Source organism: Pseudonaja textilis, chromosome 2, assembly GCF_049901715.1.
Source record: "Pseudonaja textilis isolate UNSWEBS1 chromosome 2, rPseTex1.2, whole genome shotgun sequence".
Classification (NCBI taxonomy): Eukaryota; Metazoa; Chordata; class Lepidosauria; order Squamata; family Elapidae; genus Pseudonaja; species Pseudonaja textilis.
In genome coordinates, this window is record NC_141991.1 from 171,135,685 (window position 1) to 171,161,268 (window position 25,584).

The window sequence follows — 25,584 nt, forward strand, 5'->3', positions numbered from 1 at the left end:
ATAAAGTTCTATTGTAGTTTACAAATTTATGTTTTTTCCCATTCTAATACCCTCGAAACTTCCTTTACTGGAGGAATTAAATGCACACGTGTGTGAGCATATATACAGTATGTATGTTCTGCTATTTGGTTCTTATTGTATTCTTTGCTACTAATCAATATTATTTAGTTTACTCTTCCAGCTATTTATTTGACTTCTGCCACTTCTCATTTAGGACTAAAGATGGTGGAAACTGTGCAGTATATGTAGGTCTAAGGATGCCAATAAATTAGTTGAAAGTGATGCAGAAATTGCCTCATGCTATGTTTGACTTAGGTTATTTTTCAAGCAGGTAAAAAAAAATTGTTGTCTTACCTGGGAGTGACAATATACAGAATGTAGAATCTGTTGAACATTTGGGAAAGCATCTAACAAAGACTTGCTACATAACCTTAGTCAGGGGTGGCATTCAAATTTTTTAACAACTGGTTCTGTGGGTGTGGCTTAGTTGGTGGGTGTGGCTTGGTGGTCATGTGACTGGGTGGACATGGCTTGGTGGTCATGTGGCCAACTCAACATTACTCACATCGAGGCACGCATCTCCTTGCCTGGCCTCTCGTGACTGTGGCGATGCTGCAACAGTCGTAAGTGTGAAAAACGGTCATAAGTCACTTTTTTCAATGGTCACTCCACACAAGCAAAGTACCAGCAAAGGAGGGGGAAAAAAACTCCAGAGAAGTTCCAGAGACAGGAAGTGTAGTTCTGCCAAGAATGTAATAAGGGTTAACGGAGAGGCAATTTCTGTAAGCAACACCAGAATGTTTCCTTCCTGCCTTCCTTACAGGATTAGGCCAGTAATTTCTTCTAACAACCGGTTCTCCAAACTGCTTAGAATGTTAACAACCGTTCCTAGCGAATAGGTGCGAAATAGTAGAATCCCACATTACATTTACTCAAAAGAATTTTTCCATACATAAATAACAAACCTATATGAACCATAGCTATCCAGGCTACATGGCTAGCAATAAGATAATAGAATTTGTTATTTTCAGAAGTAAAATTTTCATGGAAAGCTTACTTTCCAATAGAAAGTATGCATATTTGTTGGTTTACTTATTCTTTTTCCATTTTTGCTAGGAAGTTGCAGGGTCCAATTTTTGATTCCGAACTTGGAAATAAAACTGAACATGAATATTAATATTCATGTATTAACATGATTAATATTATAATAACCATTTAGCAATGCTTCTTCTGTAAGCTGTTATCTGCAAATATATCAGCTATATAATACAACATATGTCTGACTATTTTGCAAATCAGTAAGGATTTCTGATGCCTAATTATTTAATAATGACTGTAGAGATTGTTGAGGTAATTCCCCGTTAGGAGAATGAGCGCATATAGGGAGACGTATTTGAGAGAAGTGTTTGAATAATACATACACAGTACACAGATACACTGTACAGTAAATGTAGGTTTTTACTTCCAGAAAGGTTTAAGCAAAGTCCAGAATAAGCAATCCAAAGTCATTCACAAGTAAATCAGTCAGTTTTCAATCCAGGGATAATCCAAATATCAAAGTCCAGTGTCAAAAAACAGTTCAGTAACAGACTTACATTAAATCCAGTAATATCAGTCAATTAGAAGAAATAAAGGAACGGCAATACTTTCCAATAGAAGGAAACAGAGATACACTCACACTCTCTTCTGAGACTCAGACTAAGACAAACCAGATTTCTGGCTCCATCTTATGGCCGTTTGAGAAACCACACCTAATTACAGTTTTGCATTTTCTTAAAGTTACAGTTTTAAAATGTTTATCCTGGTTTATATATTTCTAACCCAAATAGCTGTTAGGTGTCTCATATTCCTAACATTCTCCCCTTTTATATTCTAAGTCCATAATCTTCACAGCACACCTTATGCTTTATAGAGCCATGGGTCTTTGTAAAATGATCTGCTGTATTGTTTTTGACATACAATATTCCAGCTTAATCATTTTACTTTGCACACATTGTCTCAGATTCAAATATCTTAAATCTGTGTGTTTCGTTCCTGTTTTAACAGCAATATTTGAAGCCATCTGTATTGCTGATTGGTTATCTTTGTAAATAACAATAGGATCTGTTACATTAATTCCCATATCAATTAATAATTGCTTATACAAAACTAAATCTGTACATAATAAAGACAAACATGAGAATTCAGCCTCCATTGTTGACAAACTTAGATGTTTTTGTCTAATAGATCTCCATCCAATCAATGCTTTTCCCAATAATTCACAGTACCCGATGTAGATTTTCGTGTATTTATGTCTGTAGCAAAGCTTGCATCAGCATATGAAGTTAAATTCAGTTCATCTTTTGGCTCCACATACAATGCATAATGCATTGTTTGTTTCAGATATCTTAACACACGTTTAGCAGCTTGCCAGTGCCTTTCAGTTGGCTCAGTGTTAAAACTTGCTAATTGATTAACACTGTATGCGATATCTGGCCTTGACCAATTACTGAGATAAGATAAACTACCAATCAAGGACTGATAAATGTTCTTATCAAAAATAGGACTTTGAACATCACTATGGCTAAACTCCTGGTTCATTGGTGTCTTAGCCGGTTTACAAAGTTCCATTTTAAAACTTTTTAGTAATTGATTAATTTTATCTGCTTGTGAGATCTTGTATCCTCCTCTAGTTCTATCTATCTTTAAACCAAGATATTTTTTTATTTCTTCTAATTGTTTTATCTTAAATTTATTTTCCAATAGCGAAATTATCTCAGTAGCTTCTTGTTCAGTTTTGGTGATTAATGCTATGTCATCAGTAAATAATAACAATAATGACACTATACCATTACTTTCCTTTTTAAACACACTTGGATCAGCCATGCCAGCTACAAAATCTCTTAGTTAATTCTTTAACTATACATTGGTTCCATTCATATCCTGATTGCTTCAAACCATAAAGACTCTTTTTCAATTTCCAGCAATCACTTGTTTTATCAGTATTATCATTTTTGAGACCTAAAGGTTTCTTTAAATATGCAGTGTGTTGCAACGGTGCATGCAGATATGCTGTCTCTACATCCAAATGATTTACAATGTATTTCTCCTTGGCTGCCCACACTAATGCTGCCCTTAATGTAGTAGCCTTCAGACTAGGTGCAAACACCTGATCATAGTCATTTGCTGTCTGATTGAACCCTTGTGCTACTAATCTGGCTCTATGGGTAACAGTCCCATCTACACCTGTCTTTAGCTTATATATCCATTTACATCCTATGGCATGTTTACCTGGTGGTAACTTAACATTTTTGTATACCTCCACTCTTTTTAATGATTCCAGTTCCTTATCCATTGCTTTCTGTCAAGCAGCCTGATCCTTAGTAGGAAACAGTTTTAATTCACTATAATTACTTGGAACTGTATTCACTTGGCATACAACACCAGCCTGATATCTATCAGGTGGTCGTGTTACTCGGGTTGAACGTCTTGGTAATACAGGGCTTACTGGTGGACTTTCCTGTGCTACCTGCTCCTGTTCTTCTATTTCTTCCTGTGCTTGTCCTCCTACTTCCTCCTGTTCTTCCTCTTTAATGGCTCTTTGGGGTTTACTGATTTTATCTTTAGGGACTATTTGGGTGTCAATAATAATGTCATTGCTGGATTCCTGTTCCAGTTTATCCCACCCAACGTGCTCAAGAAATTTTGCACTAGCACTGCAATAAACATGAGCTGTGCCTTGATCCCAGAATCTAAACGATCTATGGTTGGCCTCGTAACCCACAAAAAATAACTTTTTAGCTCTATGTTGCCCTTTCAGTCTTACTTGTGAGGGAATATGCACTCATGCTGGAGCTCCAAATGTGTGTAGGTAACTTAAATTTGGTTTTCTGCCATAGCAACGAGTGAATGGCAGTTCACCAGTTGTTGTATTAACTACATTGTTTAAAACATGGTTACTACACATTATGGCTTCACCCCACAGTGTTTCAGGTAAACCTGAATCAGATAACATAGTGCGAGCCATGGCTTGTAATGTTTGTCCTCTTCGTTCTACAAATGAGTTATGTTGTGGTCTGTAAGGTGCAGAATGTTTATGATCAACACCAGCCAATTTTAACATAGTTTGGAATCTTTTGTTAACAAATTCAATCCCATTATCAGTAACTAAAGTAATTACTTTACTTTTCATTTTTCTCTCAGCAAACCTTAGCCAGTTAAAGAAATGTTGGAATGTTTCTGTTTTGTTTTTCATAAGATAGCAGAAACCATATCGTGATACTATATTTTAATACTCAAAATATAACAGGCACCTCCTAAACTTGGTTTTTTAGGACCAGTTATATCAGCAAACACAACCTCTGAAGGTTCTTTGGTCTTAAACCCATTAAGTCTGTTTGCTGGAGTAACCAGACTTAAGTCTCTTGACTACAAGCATTACAGTTTAAACACTTGCTACATGGTTTTAATTTTACTCCCTCTGGCAATTCAACAGTTTGTTTGAGCATTTTGAAATTAATGTGCCCTAGATGTCTATGTAATAAATGTATACATTCATCATGTGGCTTAACATTGTTATAAACTGAGTTCGCCATCTTCAGCTGATCATCATGTATTACATATAAATCATTTTGTAAAGTAGCAGTAACACTTTTACCCTCTTTCTCTATTATACGGTTATCTCCCCTAAAGGTTACTACATAACCAAGATTAACTAAAGCCCTTACTGATAACAAATTAAATTTCAGTTTAGGTATATATAACATAGTTAAATGTTTGTTTATACAAAACAATATGCAGTACCTTGACCTGATGCGTTCATCTTCCATCCATTTGCCAATGATTCATGTTGTTTACTCGTGGACAACTTTACAAACCTGTTTCTATCTTTAGTAATGAATTGTGATGCTCCACTATCAACAACTCACAAATCATGGTTTACAGTTGAATTGCTAGACATAGCTAAACTAACATTCTTCTTGGCCTTCTGGTGTTTGCCAGTATTCTGTTGTTTTCCCTTCTTACAGAATTTAGCTGTATGTCCTCTAGCCCCACAAGAAAAACATTTCCTAACAGTATAGGCAGTTGAAGACAAATTCTCTTCTTGTGGTTGTTCCTTCCTCAGTTGGTCCCTATCCAGTCGTCTTCTTGCTTCCTCTAACAATCTTCCAGTAATGTCAGTCAATGTCAGTTTATCTCTGGGCAGGACTTCCAGTGAAGATACATAATCATCATAACTTTCATCCAATGAGGAAAGAATGATATAAACGATGCAGCTCTGAAAATATCAGTTCTTTTTCATGTAGCTCTTGAAAAGTTCTTTTAATAAAGTTTAAATGAGCTAACATATCTCCACCTTTCAGAAGACGTGCTGTAAACAGTTTACGTGTAAGATGTACGTGTGCACCTACACTGTCACGAACATAAATCCTCTTCAAATTCTCCCAACACCTAGCAGCACACTCTTCTCCATGAATATGGACTAGTTGCTGGTCACTCAGTGTTAGTCCAATTATACAAAGAGCTCGTTTGTTGTTCTGGTTAAAGTCAGCAAGCTTCTTGGCATCATCCTCATTAGCTGGATCTCAAGCATTTACATCCGGTGGGTCTTGAACTACATTCCATATACCTTCTCTACGCAGAAGTAGACTGCATTTCATAGACCAGGAAACATAGTTTGTTCTATCCAACTGGGTTATCAGTGGTAGACTTGTTGAAGTTTCTTGTGCCATCTTTATCAGGATAGTAAACCACAATTAAACAGTAAACAGCTCCACCCCATCTATCATATTAAAACTGAAAAAGTCTTGAGGTAAGCAAAATGTAGTTGCTTTTCTGTGATAAATGAATTTTGATCAGAAAATGAATGCTGCATTTCAGAATTCTTAAACTGAAAATGTATAGAATCAGTGGATAATTCTTGATATTTTAAAGTAAAACACAGATCCCATGTAGAGGTAAAACAAAATATTTTCTTGAATGCTGATCAAGCTTTTTGAAGAAAAGGTTGGATATAACTCTAATAAATAGTGTTTCTAAGGTCTACCCATAATTAGTCTAGATAATATGTACAAAGGGTATTCAAAATTATAGAAATTTAATGTATTTGTACTGAAAGTGTTGTACAGTTTCAAAAGCTGATAGAATTTAATATAGTTTTCTCACACCATTTTTCTGAGAGACCTAGTTTTATATTATGGATATTTATATTTACAATACATTTTTTTTCAGATAAACAGTTCAACTTTGGATCTCTTACTGTAAAGCTTTCACCCATTGATTCTTGTCTTATCTTGCAGTGTTCTGGAAAATAAATCTACCCCTCTGCTCTATTCGTGTATTGGAAGACTTCTATAATGTCACTCCTCAGCCTTAACTTCCTTAGGCTAAGCATACCTAAATCCTACAAACTTGTTTTTTTTCTGGGATTTAGCCTCCAAGACCTTTACCATATTTGTTGCTCTTCTCTTCTCTCTTTCCCATTCCTCAGTGTCCTTTTTTGAATTAAGGAGACAAGAACTGTATCCAAGGTGTGGTCTGAACCAGTGCAGCCACAGAATGCCAATATCTTGACATTATAAGTCATTAGGAGTTGCTTGGCTCTTACCTGATTCATTTTTTTAATTTTTTTAAAATTATTTATATTCCATCGTTGTTATTATTTATTAAATATGAAACTTGGTCAATTGAACATTTAAAAATATATCACAAATATAATTGACTACACTGATAGTTTATGTAGGTTGCTGCTAGCATCCTAGGTATTGACCAAGTATTTTTCTTAAAATGTATGATGTTCTGAATAGCACTGTTTTTTTTTAGTTTTGCTGATGTTATTAAAGGAAGCCGTAATTTTTGATGTATTTTGTAAAATTATTATTACATTAAATTTAATCATTTTTATATTTAATTATTTAATTATTACATTAAATTATAATTAAATAATAAATTATTATTATTATTACTTTACAAATAACTCAAGGATATGAACATATTCAACATAACTTCCTCCTTATATTTTTCCCTCAACAACGACCCTATGATGTGGATTAGGCTGAGAGAGAGTGACTGGCCCCAGGCTGGCTTTCATGGTAAAGGCAGGACTTGAACTCATGATCTCTTGCTTTCTAGCCCATGCCTTAACCACTGGACCAAACAATTAGGACTTTCACAGATACGACTGGTAGTCAAAATCTAAAATTGTATTTAAAAAGGTATCTAAAATTGCCCCAACTACAAATGGAACTAGAAAATATTTCTTGAGGATAAAATAAAAGTCTACATTGTGTTAAACTATCTTACAACATTCACAGCAGGAATATAATAAATTAAGAATGTGTGTTGTAAATTCAAGTATAAATTTTCATATTAATATGCAGTTGTTAAATATGTGATTTCCTCCCTTATATGTATATAAATAAGATTTAAAGCCACATAAAACAGGAGTCATCAGAGCCAATAAAGTTTCCTTTCTGGATCCTTGTTATCCAAATACAAAGATGAATCTAATTCTGATAACTGTGAGACTGGACTTGAACGCACTGCAACAGAGCAAAACACAAGCATTTGCTTTATTGTCCATTTATTTGGAATGGCTGTTTCCTTCTTATGTGAAAGGAGAGATATGAGTGGCTTTGGTTTTAACTTCTAATAGCCATGCCATAAAATAGTAGAAGATATTAATAGAAATCATAGTCCACTGGAGTAGACGGCTGTCTTAAAGCTAAATAATAACTTTAAAATATGTAAAATACTTAACCCAATCAGAGCACTTTTTCTAAAACACTACTAAGCAACTAATTATAGGTTCAGATTGCTGTATTTTTTCATAGTATTATTTACAACCTCCTAGCCATAAATAGTAGTTCTTATCCATTGCTAAACATTTTGATGGACTGTATATGTTTTTCCATAGGAAACCTACCCCAGATTTATATTTCCTTTACTTATTAGTTACTTCTATAGTGTGATCCATGTTTCTAAATTAGAAAGATGGATTCCGTTTGTAAATTAATCCAGTAAGTCTGTGTAACTACTTCGGACGATATTTAATCCGTAGTTTTTAGAGAAAATTATTTGTGTTGCAGATACAGAACATGTAGAAAACAATATTTTTAAATAAATTTTAACTGGCTGCTAAAATTATTCTTGAAATAATTCAGAAACATTAAAATGCACTGTAAATAAAGCACATAAACTGATATATTTTAATTGTATAGAAACTTAAGTCTCCCTCCTCTTTACTTCATTCATACATTGTCCTGGTCATAATGTTCTTTGAAGTCAGTGAGACTTATTTCTGAACAATCAGTTTTAAGAGATATGTGACATACAATGAATCACACATACCTGGACATTCATTTGCTCTTTCATCACTCACCTGAAAAAACCCAAAAAGAATAATAAATGCTGAATAATAAATAAACATGGATGGGTTTGTGAGTTGTAGAAACTGATTTTATATATGCTGACCTAGAACTTTTTAAATGTTGAAGATATATTTTCTATTAATTACAAATTTTAGCAATCTCCAATAAAGATTTTAGCAATCTCCAATAAAGAAATAATCAAGGGAGAGACAGTTTGATCTAGTGCAGGGATCTGCAACCTTAAACACTCAAAGAGCCATTTGGACCTGTTTAGAAAAAAAACCACCGGGAGCCACAAAACCAAGGTAGGCATGGCCAGTGATGCTACTCATTCCCACCCAGTCACATGACCCCTAACCATGCCTACTCAGCCACAAAACCCTTCTCTCTCACTCTATGTCTCTGTATCTCTCTGCCTCTCCCCCTTTCTGTATCTGTCTCTCTCTCCCCCTTTGTATCTCTCCCTCTGTATCTCTCTCCTTCTCTCTCTCCCTATCTTCCCCTCTCTCTGTATCTCCCCCCTCTTTCTGTATCTCCCCCTTTCTGTATCTCTCTATCTCTGCCCCTCTCCCTCTCTCTCTGTGTCTGTCTCCCCGGCCTCTGTATCTCTCTCTTAGTATCTTTCTCCACCCTTCCCTTTCACTATTTCCTCCTTTCTATCTCTTTTCCCCCTCTCTATCTCTCTGCTCTCTGTCTCTCTCTCTCTCTATGCTGGGCCAAGCCAGCAAGCTTTCTTGAGCTCTTGGCTATTCCTTTTATTTCTTCTTCGGGCAACCCTCCTCCTCCCCGCTCTTCCCACGACCTCCTGGCCGGCTCTGGTTTTCCAAGAGAGAGAGAGAGAAGACGCAGACAGAAAGCACAAGAGAGATACATAGAGAGAGAGAGACGGGAGGAAACCGGCTGACAGGCAAGAATCTTTGGCTAGCTTTCTCTGAGCCTCACCCCCAGGGTGGGTGTGCAAGGTTTGGCAGGGCCAGCCCCCTTTTCCTGCTGTCCTGAGCTTCTTAAAGCCACAGCGGGCGCTGCAGGCCCATCGCCCTTTCCATCATCCCATCCTCCCAGATCCCATTCCCACCCCACCAGCCCTCATGTTAGCGAGGCCGGCGCCTGTTGCAAGACACTCCCAGCACCAACAAGCAACAAGAATGAGGTGCCGGAGAATCAGCCCCAGCTGCTTTTCCATCCCCTGCCGTCACCCTTACCTTCTCAGACCAGAAGGAGGGCGAGGGGCAGGGCCAGCCAGTGATGGAACAAGGAGCCACAGCACACGGCTCAAAGAGCTGCATGCAACTCCAGAGCCGTGGGTTGCTGACACCCAATCTAGTGGTTAAGGTATCAGGTTAGAAAGCAGGAGATTGTGAGGTCAAGTCCCACCTTAGTCGCAAAAGCCAACTTGGACCAGTAACTCTTGCTCAGCCCAACCCACTTCACAGGGTTGCTGTATGGAAAATAGGAGGAAGATGGGTTGGACATGTATACTGCCTTGAGTTAGGCAGGATATCAAACAAAAAAAATAAGCACTTTTCATGTATTTATATAACCAAATGGTAGACAAATACTGACTTCTGGAGTTCACAGAATTCTTTCTAGTGTAACAATGAAAAGATTGTTGTTGCCATTTCTTCAGTAACTATAGAAAATTACACATAGGAAACAAACTTTTCTTCCTATTTGTGACCTGAGTTGGTCACATAGAGCTGTCCATGCAGGGAAAGTTGTTGATTGCCCCTTCAACTGCTTTAGTATTATTTCTACTGTGTCTGTTTGTATTATAGACATGATACTCAGCTGCCAAACTTGTTGTTTAAGTAAAATTTCTTGTTGCCAGTGACGACCAGAAAACTATTAAAGTAAGGGATTGAATTAATCTGATTTTGTTACCAAAATTAACAAAGTACTTGACATATTGGAAATATTCCAGTAAAGAAGTAACAGAGCGACAAACAGAAAAAGAAGACATTTGAGATCTAAAAAAATTGGACATGTCGAAGTCTAGAAGAGATAATGGGTTAGCATTTTCAAAAAGTGAAAAAAATATTTAAAAAGAGAAAGAATGTTCACCTTAACCAGTGATAACCACAAAAAGAGTTTTTTGTTCTTTCTGCCTTAAATTAAAACCCTATAGTCTTGTCAGGAACAAGACTATTTAGTTGTTTTGTAGAGAACATGTTTAACATTAAATATTAATATTCTGCAGTACATTTCATCTCAACCTCTACTTCAACTATATACTGTACATTATCCTCCCAATATTCCAAAAGCAGCATAAAATTTATTGGGTTTATTCACTGCACTAAGTTATAATGAGTTCGTTAGTTTTTTATTTAGTATATTGTATTATCCTAACCAATTTGATTGAGTAGTTTGCACAGAGATGTGCAAAATGGAGCAGTTTGGAATATCGTCTTCCTTCCCAATCTTAGCATTACTGGATGGTTCATTCATTTCCATGTATAAATGTTTCTGAAGAGGAAATGTTTCATATTTTGGACATTATTAGGTCCAATAGTTGCTCTGTTTTGCATATTTTATTCATGAAGCTCTCTACAGTTGTTTTTTTTCTTTTAATGACCCTGCAATCCTTGCTTCAGGGTGGGATCGGAGCTGAATATTTACTGGCCAGATGCCCTTCTGGATGCCTATGCAGAGTTCGCAGCAAACAGTTATAAATAGTAAATGTTGCATGGTGCAATGGCAAAGACATCAAGCTAGAAACTGGGAGACCATGAATTCCAGTTCCACACAAAGCCTGCTAGGTGATCTTGAGCCAATCATTCTCCTGGGAAAGAGGCATGGGCTCTTCTGAAGAATCTTGCTTAAAAATCATAGCCAGACAGTCCCAAGAATCAGACACAATTGAACTGAAGTTTAAAAGGAGGGGGCGGGAAAGTATTTTGTTTCAAACCCAAATAAATACATTTGAGAGTTTTGGCAATGGGTTGTGGTTTGGTAGAACTGATACTGGAACACGTAGGTTGTTTTTGGGGAAATCAAGATTCCATGGGTTCTTGTGGGGCAATCAGGGTCTCACCCCTTCTTTTCTCTTCTTCTTTCTCTGCTGATCTTTGCAGCGCCTTAATTTTCCTTTCTTCCTGAGCTACTGTCCATGTCTTCAAGCAAGCATAACCAGCTTGCCTTCCCCACATCATCCCACTGCCTGTCTTTGCTTACCCCAAGGATACCAGTGGCAACAGCTAATAGCGGTAAGGAAAGGAAAGCACTGGGAGGATTACAGATGGGTAGGCTGATTGAATATGCTGCACTTGAAGCCAAAGACAGTGTCATTATCATCATCAGCAACAGCATCAGGAACAGCAGTAATTAATTTGGCTTCAAGTGCAGCATATCCAATTTATCCTTTCCTGTCTGTCCGTCCCCCCAAATACTTTCCTTTACCTGCCTCTTTGCTTCTGCCTTCAGTGTCCATAGTTCAGGCGTGGCATATCCAGGTAGCCCTTCCGCCCAGCACCTTCCTTTTATTTTACCCCCCACGATGATGTCTTTAGTTTTACACTTTCTTTTTCACAGAAATCTTCTGCTTGACATGGAAACATGGAAGTTTTACATATCCCTTGCTTCTATTAATAGGTAACTAGATAAATGGGAAAACTTCAGATTAGCTATTAAGGTGATATGGTATTACTTTATCAATCTCTTTATTACTATAATTTCAAATTTTTAAATTAACTCGTGGAGCATGCTCCGCAATAGAATATGGTTTTCTGTAAAGTTTAATTGGGTTAGATAAAATTTATGTTTGGTGATGATGAAGGATTTGTCACAACTAATTATCATGGTGTGAACATATTGACTATATATGATACTTTGTAATCTACGGAGTACATAGTAAATATTAGGGCTATGCAATGTTTGGAATTGGATTCTCTGTAGTTGTTTTACTTCTTCAAAGGAACACCATGTTTTCTCTTACATAAAACTACAGATTGCCCATTTATACTGTATAGTACTGTCCCAAGATAACAAATATATGGACTGATTGCACTTAGGTTTTCTGTAGCTTTTCATTCAGACAGAAATAAGTTTCCATTTAAGCTGTCTAATCTTGGGTACCACACATTTGTGTAGAATCTTTAAATGAAAAAACTATAATATAGTGCTTGTCTTTTTTGTGTTTCCGTTCTAGCCACTTGCTTGCATTATTTGTAGCTAAGTATCCCTGTCTTCCACATTGCTTTTATTTCCTGACTATAAACTGCTTGGATAGGGCTGTAAAGCACTATAAAGCGGTATATAAGTCTAAGTGCTATTGCTATAAAGCAATCTCTTATTCAAAATACAATTATAGGGTAAAAACTTCCACTTCCTTTGGATAAATATAATACTGTTATTCTTTGATGGGATCATGTTTTGCTTTGACAGTGTAATAAAATGTTATATGAATTTGTTTTGCCAACAATATTTCCCACAGAATAGCACAGCAGAATCTAAAGGTTTTTATCAAAGGAAAATAATTAAAAATAAAAGTAAAAATATGGTGCCATTCTCTGTACTATATAGCAATATGCAACACTGCCATAACAGTAGGCATCTGAGCTGAAAAGAGAAATAAAACTTTTAATTTTGAATATAGGAATTCATCCTAATTTATTGAAAATTACTAAAAAAATAAAATTGTTGAAAATCCAGTGGCAGAATCTACAGTAATTCCTATTGAACATTTATAACCGGAGAAAAGAGAAGTAAAAATGTGTTTGGAATAAAGAAAACTACCAGGTTTGAAAAATCTTGCAAATAAGTTTTAGACAGAAATAAATGGGCGAGTACAAAGAAAATTCTGAAAGAAAAATAACGAAGATAGGCATTGTTTTTGTCACATCTGTAATTTTGACACTTGTGATCTGAGCCAGCAGGGTTTCCAGCGGAAGTCAAAAAATTCAAGACAGAGGTTGTGGTTGAATGATCAAAGCCTCGCCACTTTTGCACATTCATCAACTTTGCTACAAAAATGCAACTTGGTACAAAAGGGCAGAGCTTCAGTCCTGCTGTTGCCACCATCTTGATTTTTATCACCAGCACCTTGTGGATGCTACTAACATGAGCATTCTTCTAGCAATGAAAGGTGAACTGTGTAGTAGATACATTGTCATATGTTGAAGGTGGATAAAAGGAAAATCTAATGGCTCATAGTATATCAGCAAGGGTTTCTGGCTTTCTTTTTAACTTGCTTTCTCCCAACAATATGACAGGATTAGCAACTTTCAAAAATTCTTAGATTAGTACAATTCTAAATTGCATTTCTGAAGGTATGGATTTGGGCAAAACAGTAGATGCTCATGTAAAAAAACCCTGAACTCTTAATTATTTCTGTCTCAAAGATATTCTCAGGTTCTGAATTTTTTAATACTTTTCATGTCAGGTGCCAGTTTGTAGATGCCAGTGTTCTAAACACACACACACACACACACACACACACACACACACAAAATCAGCTGGAGATTTTCCTGGTCTTTGGCCTTTGTAGTTCATTTTATATGAATATATTGTTGTGCTAAACAGTTTTTTGTCATTAATTATTTTGTTAACTTGATTAGATTCTCTTACATATTTTGGAAATTAAGGCTAAAGTAATCCCAATTCACTCTGTTTTTTCCATAGAAGTAGGGAGTGGCAGGGAGTATGAAGAAAAAGTTAAGATAATAACAAGGGAGCATGAATGAGAGAGAGAACAATTGTCCTGGCTCCAACTGACAGTTTATCTCCACAAATTTATGTACAGATGAATGTGGTCCTTGGGATGAAAGAGTAATCAAACAGAAAACATCAAAGAAGCTGCAAGTATAAACATGTACAGCAGTTACTGAGTATATCACTCAGTTACTGAGTGTATCAAATTTAAATTTTTTTGGGATCCCACATTTTTAGTGGATAGGACTACATCAGTGTGCATATTTTAATAATAGTGCTAACAGAAAATAGTTACACTATGGCAACTAGTTGGGGAAACTATCATGCTTATTCATGTTTTTATGCAGAGTGGGAAAGCAGAAATTCATTTAGGCTGCAGGCCAGGGTTGTCAGCTGCCGTTTTTATGGTGTTCTGTAGTAATGGGGCAAAATGAACTAATGCCAGACTACAGAGCAAGTAATAATAACATTTAGATTAAAACTATGTGATGCTCATAAATGAAATGTTAAAGGTACTTAGGTTTGCATAATTGCAAGAGTAAAAATCTTTACATGCTTATCACACAGGTGATATCATTTGAGCTTCTTAGTGTCTTAAAGAAAACATTAAATAAATTGGAAGAGCAATATTATCTATAGGTTTAATCATAAAGATGGCTATGAATATAAAGTGATATACAACATTGAAATTCTAGGTGAAGGTAGTACAACTTGTTTTCATCTGACTTTTTAATTGCTTTCCTTTTTTGAAGATGACACTGTCTATTACCTAATCATAATAAAGCTGCTACAGTGATTGGACTTATCACTTTTTTCTCTTGGATTCTTGTCCATTTTTTCAACTATTTTTTTTCAAAACCTATCATGATAGTATTTGCAGTGGAATGCACTACAAAAAAGAAAAGTCTACATGTTTATATCAAGAGAGCCAGCTTGGTGCAATGTGCCAGGCTAAAACCTGGGTGACTTTTGAGTTCTAGTCCCTCCTTAGGCACAAAGTCAATTAGGTGACCTTGGGCCAGTGTCACACACATTCATCCCAGGAAGGAGGTAAGGGCAAACCACTTGGGGTCGGGGTGGGGGAACTTTGCCCAGAAAGCTGCAGGGACTTGTTTAGGCAATAGCCAGGTGTTGAAAATATCCAAACCCTGTTTTTTGTTCTCCCTGTTTAAGACTTAACAATATTAAGATCTTGACATTGAACAGAACCACAGAGTCTACAGTGACAGAAAAATAATAATAAAAGACAAATAAAAGAATGCTAACATATTACAGTCTTAGATGATCTGCTTCTACAACAGGAATTTGAATGGGAACTATTTCTTTTCCTAATTCTTCCCATGCCAGTATTCAGCCTCATATTGTGAGCTATTTTGTAGCTCATTCTTGTTGTACAAATTTGGTCGTCTTATGCATGAGTAGGGTCATTTTGCCTAAATAAACAGAACATTGGAAATGGTAGGAACGGTTGCAATTAGAATCATTACCCTTTGTTAGATTTCAAAATGCTAAGACCAAGAATTCTGTGGCAAAGTGGATACTCTTTATTGTCCATGCCAGTGGATTATGATGGATATGAAATTTAAACTAGTAATGTACATTGGTAGCTACAATCTTTGGTTTATATTACACAGGTAGTCATAATGGAGCATAGGTAGTACAACCATAATGGAGCTCAACATTTCTATTATAAGCAAGACAATTGTTAAGTGAGTTGTGTCCCATTTTAATTTTTCCCAACTTATTAAGTGAATCACTACAGTTGTAATCTTGTGGCATAAATTGATCACCTCTGTGATTGAAGAAGAAACTTGTTTTTTCTTTCCTTTCGTTTTTATACAAAACTTGGAAAGGTTAAATAAGTAAATTTTGTTTATTGTAGAAAAGTCTTGACAATATATTCAGTACTTTTATGACATTTGATGATTAGGAAGCTGTGTTCAGTTTATGTGTTTCTTTGATATCTTACAGAGAGTTCAATATATATGTATACATGAATAATGGAACACAGATGATCATGGAAATGAAAGTGTCTTAAAAGTACTTCCACATGTTTATAACTTCGGGCAGAAAGATAAAAAAGTCTGGAGTGGTTGAAATGAATATTTATTCTAATTCAGCTATTGATTGGTTGACAGAATTTAATGAATTTTCGGGGATTCATCTAGGGTGGTGCAAAGGGGATGGTTTTGTTTTTGACACTTGAAACATTTGCATTCATTATTGTATTATATATATAATAAACAAAAATATAGTAGCTACTTTTAATTAATGAAACCTAGCAGAGCTAGAGTCAAACAGTGGGAAGTCTTCAGTAGACTATAGTAATCATTTGTATTCCCAGGGGCCAAGGTATTATATTCATGTTTTGTTCATAACCATTTTCTTCACATTCCTTTTTCTTCCCCTGTCTCAATTCCAAACTTACAGAGTTCCAAACGAGAGTGGAAGCCTCTGGAGGATCGCAGCTGCACAGATATCCCATGGCTTTTGCTGTTCATTCTATTTTGCATTGGCATGGTATGTAACAAAAGACATATCTAAAGAAACATTATTTTCTCCCCCCCAGGAACTGGATTATGTTTTCACAACTTGTCAGAAGATTCATTTATTTTTATATATGTGCTGTATTAAGCAGCCAAGTTAAAATACTTAAATTGACACTTTCAGCACATTGGTGAGATTAATATATCTTATCTATATGTTGGTATTCGAGTTAAGATTTACTTTCTGTAGACCATGTGTCTCTAATCATTTCTGTCCATCCCACGAGGACCAACAGAGGAGACAGCTTCAGTTCGCTTTGGTGAAGTGTTATCTTATGCAGGGAATAGCATCCTTTTGTTACTATAGCTGATTTGTGGAACAGCATCTCTTCTGAGATCAGATAGGTCTGGGCCACTTTTATCATATATATACACGTCATATTAAAACAACAGCAAAATCACCAACAAAACACTCCTGTGTTTTAGTTTTTGTTGCTGATTTTGCCATTGTTTCAGCACAATATGTTCATCACCCAGAATCACATAACTAGCAGGCAGTCTTGCAAAATGAATAACTAAATAAATTAGGAATAAATTGGTAGCGCCAATCTAAATTACTGGGGCATGAGCTAACAGCCCTATTTCTTTCAGATATATTCAGCTTTGGTTTTTTATTTGAAAGATCTTGAATAAATTCTATTATAGCATAGAATTCCTTAGAGTATAGATAGTAACGGTCAGATCCTTATCAACAATAAAGTTTTGCATCATGTGATTAATCAAATGCATTTCTAGTCAGTGTTGCCATCTGAGCTTCTGCATAATACTTTGATTCAAAAAACGTATTTAAATTTCAAGACCATAAATAAAGAAGTGATAACTTGGACTTATAAATCCACTGTAGCTATGGTTCCAGTGCATGATTTCTCTTGGATGCTAATTTTACAGCATGCATCTCATATGTATCATGATGTATCATGTTGTACACACCTGATTTTCCAATTTTCTCTTGGACTATCATGCTTTTATCTTTAAAATTATTGTATTTCAAAGGAAAGAGAATGAAACTGGAATAGCAAAAGGGAATGAAGTTTTATTGGCAATCTAACAGGAAGACATAGTTTTGGAAATAGCATTTCTCTTACAGCATGGCACTGAAAGCTTTCTCAATTTATTTCTTCCAGGGTTTTATTTGTGGCTTTTCAATAGCTACTGGAGCAGCTGCAAGATTGGTTTCAGGATATGATAGTTACGGAAATATCTGTGGACAGAAGAATGTAAAAATAGAGGGAATAGAGAACAGTGGCCAAGATCTTACAGAAAAAAAGTAAGTATATAATCCTAAGGAGTTCCATTTCAAATTTTTTCTTAATTCTTTCTTGGAGATTGCCTGGGTAAGTGCGGCAGTTTTCTTGGCAAGATTTTTCAGAACCGGTGTGCCATAGCTGCCTTCCTTGAGCTGAGAGGAAGTGATTAGCCCAAGGTCACCCAACTGACTTTGTGCCTAAGGCGGAACTAAAAATTATGGTCTTCCAGTTTCTAGCCTGATGTTATTTTGGTTCACAAGATTAAATAAACAATAAGTAAAACAATAACATTTTATTATAAGTTTAGACCCTGCTGTTTTAGTCAAGGAATCTCTTTCCCAGACATTTCCTACATTTGGTTGTGCATACTTTTGTGCAAATAACATCCATTCCTATGAATCATTTGAAATTTAGAATCTCTTTGCTGCTTTCACACAAATTATTTCTTATCAAATATACTTGAGTGCTTTCTTTGTTTGACCTGCTCACAAGATGATGCACTTTTGTTTGCAGACAGATATGTTTTATCGAAACTATGGCAGTATTAATGTTACACTACCCAAAAGAATCATGGAAATTGTTTTTGAAAATATTGAAAATTCACTGTTTCTCACATCTTTACATAAGCTGTCATGGCATTAGATGCCCTAAGAAATTTTCCAGGCATATCTGATGCAATTTCAGACTATTTGCGTTCAAAGAAATTTTGAAAAGTGTAAGTGGACCCCTAGAGAACAATATTTAATTATGACTAAGGGATATTTCCACTGTAAATATGAGGGACAACTAATTGAAAATTAAGCCCAAAGAAAGATTGGCGATTGAAATCAAAACAGACCCAAAATATTCTGTTTCTAATATTTTAAAAATTAGAACTTAGTAGCAACCTATACAGATACTCTGTGCCTTGGATTTAGCATAATGAATGAATGACATCCTGACTTATCAGGAGTGATAATAATGACAAAAGATACAAGGGAGGATAGTTAAAGAGTCAGGCACTTTAAAAAAATGGCACTGAGGTGATATGTGTGCTTGCGCAAATGGTTAGTTTTGCATCATGTTAATAAAAGTTTGTGAAAGTGATGGTACAGGAGAGGAAGGTCTGACATCGGAGCTGAGTTATCACTGAGTTGGGCTGATATTTCATCACCTTATGGCTATAAGAATTGATGAAACATGGATCTTCTGGAGTAGTCTCTGAGTTGATTAGAAATATAAAGCTGCTAGGATCATCAAAGGAGCAGTAGCTTTGGTGAACAGGAACAACAATCAGGTATTTGGCACTGGTTAAATTATTATCTTGGTATTGTTGCTCAGCTGATGAGGATTTGGCAGCAAGGAGATGTCAGTGGAACTGCATTATGTTCTTTGTGATTGTGGGAAAGACAATGGCAATGAAATATTCCTAGATTGGCCTTGTGATACTGTAGTTGGTTTGGACTTGTTTTTGATGAGTGTTGATCATTTTGTGGTCACCCATTCCCCCTTGGGTGAAAAAGGGAGCAAAGTGTATGCCAGCTTATATTACTCCATGAAGATTGTTATTTTGTTCACCTCTGATGACTTGGGTTAGTGTGGCACAGCTAGGAGGAGTGGTATCATCTGATTTTTGATGAGGTATGGATATGGTTGTGGCTCAGAGTATAGGTTGTTGATTAAAATGAAGGATATGGAGTCCTGGAAAAAAGTACCCTTGACATCTGACCATTAAGCTAATTGAATGGTTGCTGTGTTATGGACCCTCAGAGAAAGGGTAGGGGTGAGTGGAGGTTGGTGATTTGGGGAGCGGGGGCAGGAAAATGGCAGGTGATAATATTATGGTAGTGATAGACAGAGGGAGATACGGTATGCTACTAAACCCCACAATGGTAAAAGACAAATGCAAATAAAAAAAAGACAGTGTTACTCATTTACAATAGTTTGTGTATCCTTAAAAAGTCTACAAGGCAAGTTAGTATTCTGAATGCATATGCATTTGTGTGCACGCCTCAAAGCAAAATGAGGAATGAAAATTCTCCACAGATTCCACAGTGTTAGCCACTATGCATTCATGGTAGAAAACTGCATGTTCATTTCACACCTTTTAAATAGATACTTATGATGACAATGTTTGAATAGAAGATATTTTATTTATCTTCAAGAAGGAAAAGAGGCTTGTTGTATTTTAAAGTACAGTAAGTCTTTATCATTCTATTCATCCACTTGTTATATAGACCAAATTGTTCTAAGTCCCTCTAGCGCTCTCTGCAGGATATACTTCTGTTTCTTGAAAAAAAAAAAATCTTAGTTTTGCTTTTTTCCTAATATGGCTGTAAAAGATTCTTTTAAAAAAACTAAAGATTTGTAATAAACATTTAGGGGAAAAAGGAAGGGGGTATGAAATAATTATATGTACAATTTGTGAACCTGTGCTAAAACCATCTGCTATCTTGGCTGCTGAACAGATGGAGAAATTTTTGTGGCAATCTCAGGGAAATGAAAAAAAAGTGGAATGTAATAATAGTTACACTACATTGCAGCAATACTATTCATGAGCCAAGATAGAATTCTAACTTTCTATACTTCAAAATGTGACAGATGCATTGTAGGATGTAAGAAACAAAGCTCTGAACAACCAGTTATAATATTCTGTATTATATAATGGTATATTTTGTAGTTATCCCCAAAGAGATATTGTTACAAGGAGAGTATTCAGTTCATATGGAACAGAAATCCAAACTCATGAATTAATTCCTATATTTTGTTCTCTTAAAATGTCCATTTTCTTGAAATGCTTAATTAACAAATTAATAATGTGTGTTTGTGGGAGGGTGACTTGGTCTAATGATACATTGATAACCTTAATTAATAAACAGGAGCCAAATCACTTAGTTTAGGCTGAGATTTTATCTGCCTTGTCTTTTCTGCATCTTCAAGGCCTGCTGAAAATCAAAATCAAAATTGTGAACATTATCTTTACACCTGTGAGCTGAAAGATACACAGTGTCCTTATCATTTGAATCCAGTAATAGTTTCATTGAGTGCAGAAGCAGTGTCCATTAGGACTGGATAGTAGAAGAAAACTGGTTTCCACTATAATGGGGTAGTTTATTCATATCAAAGTAAAAAAGCTCATCTATGGAAAGTTCAAAAATATGTTCAAAATATTTTTAGCCCAAAATTTTCTCAATATTTTCAACTTTGGCACCTCAATTTTTAAACACAGAGAGATACCTCTCTTTCATAACAACCCCATAGATGTTCCCATAGTTAGGCCTTTCCCCCAAAAGACCTGCTTACCCCAAAACAGCTCTTTGTCAACCAGCTCTCTATTGATGCAATGAGAGCCAAAAAAAAAAAAAGCTTATATTTTGCTTCCCTTATTGCCATAAGGTAATCCTTAGAAAGGCTCTTACCTCTGTTTAGACAGGTTTACTCTGCATACATAATACATACAATGTTGGCTCGCTCATCCACAATTAAATCATGGATAAGGAGAGTGTTATTATAGTTCCATGATGGCGTGCCAGAGGTGGCACCCAGACCCCTTTCAGTGGGCACGCACATCATCACCAGCTGGTTTTCTGGTTTCTGGTGTGCCAGCAAGCTGGTTTTCACAGGCACCGGAATGCTAGAAAACAGACCAAACAATGCCCCCCAAACAGGCTGTTTGGGGGCCATTTCCGGGCCTTTTCCTGGCCATTTTCAGGCTGTTTTTTTGGCCAAAAATTGCCCCCAAAACAGCCTGAAGATGACCCCAAACAGCCTGAAAATGCCCCCCCAAACAGCCTGAAAATGGCCCAGAAAATGCCCCCCCCAAATGGCCTGAATATGGCCAAAATCAGCCTGATTTCAGGCCATTTTTGGTGTGAAAAACAGCCTGAAAATGCCCCCAAAACAGCCTGAAAATGGCCAAAAACCAGGCATGCACATATCGGCCAGCTGGTCTTCAGTTTTCCAGTGCTCCAGAGCATGTGCACATGCATGCACGTTCCGGTTTGGGCACTCGGTGCTGAAAAGGTTCACCATCATTGATTGTACTTTAAAATAGTAAGGTCAGGAAACCAGATCACTAGAGCACTTGTGCTCAAGAATTGGGGCAGAACAACATGGGGCTGTTTCCAATGCCAAATACAGAGGCCGCCTTCTCAGTATTTTGTTACTGTTAAGATCATTTGCTTAGCTCATTCTGGGCATTTGTTTCCCTGAAAACATCTCTAGAGTTTGTACTCTTTTCTGACCGGACTCTTTTTACTTTTCCTGGATGTGTCTTTTTTCTTTTTGATCTTCACTAAACTTCACTAATGCTACCATATTGACTTTTTGTGCAGTCATACTGACTTTTTGAGCTGTCCTCTCCCCCCTTGGAAATTGTTTGCAATTGTACTTTTAATGTCTTCATTGGGCTAGTTTCCCTTTCCAATGGATCCTACTGTTCTTATTAAAACCTACGTTTTAGAAGTCCATGTTACAGTATGTTTGACTTTGCTCAATTTTTATGAAGAAAATGAAGAAAGTCAGTGTTATGTCATTTTCTGCAACATTCTTGCTGCTTCTACTTCCTTAAATATCTTGCTTTTTTCTATATGTTGTACAAGAAATAGACAAAAGTTATGACTGTGACTTTTATTTGCTGTTTTTGAGTATTCTTTGAAAATACATATCCTAATCTTTATGGTCCTTTGTAAAGTAGGTCAAAAGAAAATGCAAAAAGATTGGTTGACAGATGAAAGGATATTATTTCAGGCATTAATGGCAATAGTAATACAAATAATGGGTAGGTAAAGTAACTAACATACCCTCCTGTGATTATTTCATGTTCTTTCTGTGTAATGCTACATATACAGCATAAATCAATATAACATTCTACATTCTGAAATAGCTAGAAAAATGCAGGTGTGATATCACTGATCCTAAGAGCCCTCATTTCTGCATTGAGATCACTTGGTTTTTTTTGGTTTCCAGATGTGTTGAGGATAGCAAAATTGCCAGTGGAAAAGTTTCTAAGGTGAGCAGTTTGGGAACTCTTATTTCATCTTAGAGGACTACTTCATGGTGCTGATCAAAGCTAAATAATTAATTTTCTGCAACTGTTACATTACCCCAAATCATTCATCACAATGACTTCCCAAAAAATATTATTGGCTTTCAAGACCTTTGTCAGGGATGCTTCTCAGAGTTCCCCTTTCAGACAAAAACAAGAAAGAAGTCTTTTGAATTGTGTGTCAAGCATGTCTGCAAGCCCCCAAACCTCACCCTATAAATAGATTGTGTATATTACAGGTAGTCCTCAACTTACAACTATTAGTTTAACGACTGTTCAAAATTAAAATGACACTGAAAGAAGTCTTGCAGCATCCCCGTGGTTGACATTTGGAAACTGGCATTTATTTACAACAGCTATGGCCTCCTGGGATCATGTGATCACCATTTGCAATCTTCCCAGCCAGCTTCTGTCAAACAAAGGCGATAGGGGGAGTTGGATTTGTTAAGTGGCCACTTGGTTCACTTAACAACTGCAAAGATTTGCTTAACAAAGGATATGAAAGGAGCACCCATTGCTGGGTGTCCCTGGGCAATGGTGATGTCACCAGCTAATTCTTTCAACCCAGAAGCGCCTCAGAGCTTCCAACATGAGTGCAATGTGAATGTTAATTGGAGTACTATATATATTATGAAGTTAAAGATCACATTTAGAATATAGTAGGCTCTTAGTTTCTCAAAACCTATGAACAAAGATAAGCAATATTTTTGTTGTGAAGGTTACATTTAAAAAAGAACGTTGCTCCTTAACTCAAAGTACATGATAGTGATCCAACTTGATAGTACAAGAACTTTTGTTAAAAGTGGTAAATCCAATGGGATGGTAATATATAGTATGATTATTCTTCAACCTTTGATGTGAAAATTGCATTATGTTCAAAAGTGGATATTGTGAAGCTTCCAGAAGTTAACATGTTGAGACCATTCTCTAACTGTGGATATATTGCTATATTTCTGAATGAGATAAAATAAATACATACTTTAACAGACTTTCTTTCAGTGGTTATTTACTTGTTCCCTGAATTTAGCTCTTATTGAATTCAGGAAAATACAAGGTATTTAGCAAGAATATAGCCAACTTAAGATTGTACATGGGCAACCAACCTTTGTAGTTCATTACCTAGAAATGCATTTTAGGAATGGTATTAGTCAGATGTAACTAGAACAAATGCTGACTATTCTGTCTGGGTAGATGTCACTTGAATTGCTAATGGTTTTCTTTGTGGTGATTCCATAATACTAAATATAGATATTTAACATCCACTATCATTATAGAGAGGGACCACTGTAATCTTAAATGGAAATGTATAATTAAATAAATGCTATATATAGTGCATTTACTTCTACAGAGATAGTTTATTTACTAGTAGATTTACTTTTTGTTGATTGAAAATTCCGTTTTAGGTTCTTTATCTAAATCAACATGTATGTGCATTTTTTCCTTAAGGTTTGTGTTTTTTCTGGAGCCATGCAATGTAGATGTAGTACATCGGAAGATCAAGTCCATTGCTCTTTGTGTATCAGCATGCCCACGTAGTGAGTTGAAAACTCTGGCTGATGTTCAGAAATTTGCAGACATTAATGGTAAGATGAATAAAATTTTATTTCTAATTTAACTAAAGTATTATTTGGAAACAATAACATATCAAAAAGCAACCATCATGCATTGTGTTTAAACAGATTGTAAAATGGGACAAAACTCACTTAACAACAGTCTCACTTAGCAACATAAATTTTTAGAATAGAATAGAATAGAATTTGCCTTGGTGCAAATGCTCTCAGTATACATAAAAGAAAAGATAAATTCGTCAAGAGTCAAGAATCGTAAGGTACAACACTTAATAATAATAATAATCATAGGGTACAATAAGCAATCAAATCATACTAGGAAACAGTCAATATAAATTGTAAGGATTCAAACAACAAAGTTACAGTTATATAGTCACAAGTGGGAGGGGATGGGTGATAAGGAGTGATGAGAAGATTAATAGGAATCGTAGTGCAGACTTTGTAAATAATTGGACAGTGTTGAAGGAATTATTTGTTTAGCAGAGTGATGGCTTTCGGGAACAACTGTCCTTGTGTCTAGATGTTCTGGTGTGCAGTGCTCTATAGTGTCGTTTTGAGGGAAGGAGTTGAAACAGTTTATGTCCAGGATGTGAGGGATCTGTAAATATTTTCACAGCCCTCTTTTTGACTCGTGCAGTATACAGGTCCTCGATTGAAGGCAGGTGGGTAGTAATTGTTTTTTCTGCAGTCCGAATTGTCCTCTGAAGTCTGTGTCTGTCCTGTTGTGTTGCAGAACCAAACCAGACAGTTATAGAGGTGCAGATGATAGACTCAAGAATTCCTCCGTAGAACAGTATCAGCAGCTCCTTGGGCAGTTTGAGCTTTCTCCTCAATGCTGCTGTGAGAACAGGATGGGTTAGACTCCTCCTGATGACATCATCAAGCTGAGTCTGTCTTGTATAAAAGGAGCAGCCTGTGGGAGCCCTGCTTTGACTCAGCTCCTTTCGATGACAATTGAGCTGGTGTCTCTGAAAGCAGTTTAGTCCGCAGCAAAGTCGGAATAGTGATCTCAGATCATTGGCACAGCTCCTGGGGACCCGAGGTCCTGAAGGCAGCTGTGCCTTCAGGAGAGTGGGGCTCCACTGTCCTGCAACGCCGAGAACTCGACGTTCCAATCCAAGGGGAGGACGTAAGTAAGGGAGAAGTCCTCGGCCCTCCCCTACAGCTCTCCCTTTGCGAATTTGGCCGCCATGATCGTAAAAA

At 36.3% G+C, this 25,584-nt stretch overlaps 1 protein-coding gene across 2 annotated transcripts in view; it reads left to right on the top strand.

Annotated features, from left to right (window-relative positions):
* The window catches only part of SLC44A1 (solute carrier family 44 member 1), a 93,549-nt gene that overhangs the window by 4,683 nt on the left and 63,282 nt on the right, over positions 1–25,584 (top strand). For both annotated transcript variants that reach the window (XM_026718547.2, XM_026718546.2), the window contains exons 2-4: positions 16,425–16,514; positions 17,665–17,807; positions 24,260–24,396. In XM_026718547.2, the coding sequence (XP_026574332.1) occupies positions 16,425–16,514; positions 17,665–17,807; positions 24,260–24,396 (370 nt within the window). The remainder of the gene's footprint in view (positions 1–16,424; positions 16,515–17,664; positions 17,808–24,259; positions 24,397–25,584) is intronic.